Source organism: Orycteropus afer, unplaced genomic scaffold (genome assembly GCF_000298275.1).
Source record: "Orycteropus afer afer isolate SDZICR_OR568_19922 unplaced genomic scaffold, OryAfe1.0 scaffold00244, whole genome shotgun sequence".
NCBI classification, from domain to species: domain Eukaryota; kingdom Metazoa; phylum Chordata; class Mammalia; order Tubulidentata; family Orycteropodidae; genus Orycteropus; species Orycteropus afer.
The window spans coordinates 2,041,362-2,046,505 of record NW_006921831.1 but is presented as its reverse complement, the minus strand read 5'-3'; the positions used below and the strand labels follow the sequence as shown (position 1 = coordinate 2,046,505).

The window sequence follows — 5,144 nt, the reverse complement described above, 5'->3', positions numbered from 1 at the left end:
TGAGAGGACAGAGTTCCGTCACGTGGAGCCCCTGAGGTGAGAGGACAGAGTTCCGTCACGTGGAGCCCCTGAGGTGAGAGGACAGAGTTCCGTCATGTGGAGCCCCCCGAGAAGGTGAGAGGACAGAGTTCCGTCATGTGGAGCCCCTGAGGTGAGAGGACAGAGTTCCGTCACACGGAGCCCCCCGAGAAGGTGAGAGGACAGAGTTCCGTCATGTGGAGCCCCTGAGGTGAGAGGACAGAGTTCCGTCATGTGGAGCCCCCTGAGGTGAGAGGACAGAGTTCCATCACGTGGAGCCCCCTGAGAAGGTGAGAGGACAGAGTTCCATCACGTGGAGCCCCTGAGGTGAGAGGACAGAGTTCCATCACGTGGAGCCCCCTGAGGTGAGAGGACAGAGTTTCGTGACGCGCCAAGGTCACACTCAGCAACCACCCAGCTCCTCTCTGGTTCCAGGCTCCACCTTGCAGACTGCTGAGCATTAATGAGATTCTGCTTCACTCGCTGTAGGTGGGCTGGAGGCGACCTCGTCCCCTCTGGGTACAAATATACTGGTTTAACAGCTGCCCTTTGTAAGATGGCAAATCCAGACCCGGGGCTGTGGACTGGACTGTTAGGAAGGGAGCCACGGGGCCCAAGCGAGCAGTTGACCAGCTGCCCTGGGGCCGACCCCGACTACGGCATCTCCGTGTGTGTCTGGGAAGAACGGGGTTTCACAGGGTTGTCAGCAGCTGAGATTTTGGAAGGAGGTGGCCTGGCCTGTGTCCCGAGGGGCCCCTGGGTGTTCTTGAACCTCCGACCTTTTGGTAAGCAGATGAGTGTATATAATGTTCGCGCCACAAAGGGGCCAGAGAAAGGCAGCAGGAGCCACAGGGCAGCAAACAGGGCAGGAGGCCAGGGCTGCCATTAGAACTCCTCCAGAGACGAGACACAGGCGGGACGGGAGAGTCCGGCCGAGAGCTCAGCAGGGGATGCCACTGAGAAGCCACGCAACCCTGGCCAACCCAGGATCCCGGGCGCCCTGGTGCTGAGGGGCGGTAACGTCACAGGGCACAGGCTGAGCCAGCGTGCTGAATGATGGAGGAGACAGCTCTATTCGGAGTGTCCAAGGACAGACAGCAACCTTAGGAAGAAAGTGGGCTTGGCGGGGCAGAGAGGGAGATGCCTCAAGGACGGATACAGAAAGCCTGAGAGCAGACAGTGTCTGTAACAACTAAGTCTAAGAACAAGAACCAGCCAAGACAAGGGGCAGGAGTGAGGACAGACTTCTGGGCCCACAGCTAGGCGCAGCAGAAAATAGGAAACTTGCAAGGCGCAGAGGTCAGCTGACCCCAGAGTAAGAACAGAACTGGGGCCTGTGGAAAGGTTGTAACGTTCCACCTAACTGGTTTCTTTGTTTCAATAGAGGCCCAAGAAGAGAGTCAAGGGATGCCCCTATCACAAAATGGCAGATTGGAAGTGATCCTGATGCTTGTTTACAGAAAGGTTCTGAGACCCCTGGAGAAAAACCTTTTCACTGTTAACTGTGAGCTGGGAGCCGAGAAGGGCAGACGGAGAATGAAGCAGCCCAGCTCTGGCGTCAGGCCCGACCTGGTGAAACGAGGCTTTCCTACTTCTTGGGCTTCAGACTCGGGGACTCCTCAGCCCTCCTGAGCCGCCTCTTGCTCAGGTGTTGCTAGGAACTGTCGCTGCTGTTACCTGCAGACTCACAGGGACCCCAGGCACAGCCAGACCCAATCACAGGTCACTGACGACCTCTTAAAGAGACAGGGCACATCCTAGCTCTCGATCCTGCCCGTGTGCCCTTCCAGTGGATGCCCACCCTGCCCACCCCTGGGTATGTGCTCAGGTAACCGCAGGATGGCCACAGGGACTCCTCTCACCATATTTCCAGCTCTGGTCCAAGCCTGTACCTTGCTCCTTTGTTTTTGGCAATTTCAATACCTACATGCAGAGACAGAAAAGGGTAATTTCAGCACCCACAACACGTTTGACAGCACACGCATCTGCTGGGTGAGCTGTTGCTGTTTGTCAGCGCAAAGTCCACTCCAGCTCATGGCAGCCCCAGGTGTGCAGAGAGGAACTGCCCACAGGGTTTCCAAGGCTGTGACCTGCAGCAGCAGACTCTCAGGCCTCTCTTCTGAGGCACTCTGGGAGGTTTGAACCGCCAACTTCCAACAGTAGTCAAGTACTCAATTGTCTGTGCCACCGAGGGACCCCCACTGCAGTAGTTGCAATACAAAATAACAGTAATAATAGGTGAAATTTTAAAAGCCCCTTGATCTCCCCTCCTCTTGGCCTCCTGGCTACAAAGGACAGCACCTCCCAGACCTGCTCACACCCGACCAAAATGAGAAACCAGGTCAGACCGTTGGGCTGACCCTTAGCACTGAGGGCCCGGAGGAGTGGCAGTGGGAGGGGATGGGGGGAGGAGCATTCATCTCAGAGGTTTATTAACAAGCAAATGCTGAACACCTGCTGCAGAGTGTACAGCCATGAGGGGACCGAGTGGGTCCCCACGCCTGCCAGTCCAGCATGTGGGACCCATGCAGGCACTTGTTGGGTTTGGACAGCAGCTGCCGGCACTCTCTCTAAGGTGGCAGCCCCAGGCCACCTGGAAATCAGCTCTGGCCACCAGAGATTGCCTTCCTTCACCCCAACCAGACTTGCCTAGCTCTGATGAAGTGGAAGTAGGTTGATTAAAAAAAAACAACAACAAAGGGTTGAGGTTCCAGGGACATGGCAAGACGCCATGCTCAGATTCTGCTCTGGCAAACCCTCTGGGAGTGACCTGCTCACCAAGGGACCCAGGGTGCGACCTTTCACCCTCACCGTGCACCAGTCGTCCCACAAAGCCCACGCCCCGTTGTGTACGGTTTCAGCCTCACGCCCTCCCTTCCCTCCCCTCTTTGGGCCGTCCTCTCCCATTGCCCACCCAGCAGGGGCCTCAGACTGCCCACTGCAGGTCTCTCATGCCAACACCCCAGTCCAGCGGTTGACCATTCCTCCACTTACACACCCCCGAGGATCGGCAGCTGTGTCGGGCGTGGGGCCGCAGCGTGAGGACAGGTGCGTGCCCCGCCCCCTCCTGACTTCCCACCCCCAGCCTGTGAACTACCCGCCCGGGCTTTCCAGCTCCACTGTCCTCCCCGGAGTGCACATGCCTCCCGGGCGACGAGCGAAGGGGTTGGGCAAGCAGCTATCTGCCCCAGCGCAGCCCCCTGACTCACTCTTTAAAATCCTTTGCAAATTGCCCTCGAAGTCCAGGGCCCACTGGTTGAGCGCGCAGGTGGCCACGGTCACCTTCCGACCCATGCTGGCCTCAGTGGCAAGGGTATGCAGCCCGCCAGACCAAGGGTCCAACTATCAGTCCTCCAAGCCTGGGCGTGGCCCAGGCACCAACCCTTCCGGGTCGCCCCGCCCAGCCAGGCCCGCGGAATTGCGCGCCAGACCACGCCCCTACCGGCATGCGGGCGGAGCTGCGCGTCCGAATCCGCCTCGTCCACACCGCGTCCCTCACGCAGCCCGGCGGATTTGTACGTCAGGCCCGCCTCCTCCATGCCTCACCCCTCCCGGCGGGCCCACGAGGCCCGTTCGTCAGGCCCCGCCCCGCCCAGTGAGGCAAGCCTCTCCCGGCGAGGCCCCGCCCATGAACGCCCGCGGAGCAGCCTATCAGGCCCCGCCGGCCTTGTTGAAGCCACGTCGCGCCTGCGCGCAGAGGAAGGCCCGCAGAGCTGTGCGTCACTGCCCACGTCCGGGACTGCCCACCGCACTGCCCTTTCCGCTGGCACGGGCCAGACCCCCAGGCTGTTGGGACTGTGGGCAGGCCCAGGTGTCCCTCCTTGTTGATTTTATTCCGTGCTGCCGCTCACAGCCAGCATAGCCATGTTCTAAACGGCTGTGCTATGAAATGTCCCAAGCAGGCTCTATAACGTTCAAGGAGCGCTGATGGCGGAAAGGTGAAACGCTCCGCCGCTAACCCGAGAGTGGGCGGTCCCAACCCCCTAGCGGCTCCCTGGAAGAAGTGGCGCTTCCACCGAGATTACTGCCGAGAAAACGCAGTGGGGCACTAAAGCTCCGTCACGTGGGTACGTGGTGCGTGGGAACAGAGTCCAGAGCACACAAGGTCAGTTCAGAAAACATTCTATAAAGTAGTTCCTGTGGAATTAAAAATTTAAATACAAAATTAGAAGATGCAAAATTAAAAGTAAAATTAAAATGTAATATTTTACTATAGCAATAAGAGGCCATTATTAAGATCAGCAGAAGGGCCCCAGTTCCAGGAACTGGGAAACATATAGTTTTAGTAAACAATTCCCAGAACTGTAGATAACTAAGCCCTGAACCTAGTTCTCAGAATTAGAAAAGAAAAACTGGACGTAAACAATTCTCAGAAAATGACATCAGCCATCCGCACTCCCTCCAAAGAGTTAATGTTTGAACCAACCAATTACTTGTACCCTGCATTTCCCTCCAGAAAGACTATGTTTAAAATAGCAAATCATTTGTGTTTTACTCACACCAAAGTTTGAAATTAACCTATCACCTGAATTCCCTCTGTCCACTCCCCTCCCCCGACCAATCACTTGTACTCCCTCCACCCACACCTCCCCTCCGCCTTCTTCTAATGTACCTTTAAATAGTGTGTGTGTTAGATGCTTGGGGCTCAACTCCTCTGCCCCTGCGTGGGATATGAGTCGGGCCCCAGCGCGCTGGAACCTTGAATAAACGCCTCCTGCTTTTGCATCAAGACACGTCTTTCGTGAGTGATTTCGGGGTGCGTTATCCTTTGGGTTGGGGGAGCCCTGGTGAAGGACAACCCAACAGTTCCCACTGCAGTGAGGCGGCCTAAATACTGCCTTTGACGGAAACCCCTGAGCCCCTACAGCTCCGCCTTCTCCCCTCCTCCCAAAATCCAAACTCACTGTCCTCAAATCAGATCCCACTCATAGCGACCCCTCCTGGGGTTTCTGAGACGTTATCTCTACAGAAGTAGATTGCACAGTCTTCTTTCTGAGGAGTGGTTGGTGGGCTTGAACCCCCAGCCTTCTGTTTACAGAGGCAGACTGCCTCATCTTTCTGCCAGGGAACAGCTGGTGGATTTGAACCACTGGCATTCTGGTTAGCAGCCAAATGCCTTACCACAA

The 5,144-nt window shown here is 56.8% G+C and overlaps 1 protein-coding gene across 1 annotated transcript in view; it reads right to left on the bottom strand.

The window, feature by feature from the left end:
- Positions 1–3,312, bottom strand: part of NADSYN1 (NAD synthetase 1) — a 38,593-nt gene extending 35,281 nt beyond the window's left edge. Inside the window, exons 1-2 of the mRNA XM_007949271.2 lie at positions 3,228–3,312; positions 1,881–1,941 (exon numbers count right to left, since the gene is read on the bottom strand). Of these exons, the coding sequence (XP_007947462.1) occupies positions 1,881–1,941; positions 3,228–3,312 (146 nt within the window). The remainder of the gene's footprint in view (positions 1–1,880; positions 1,942–3,227) is intronic.
- Between the last annotated feature and the right edge of the window lie 1,832 nt (positions 3,313–5,144).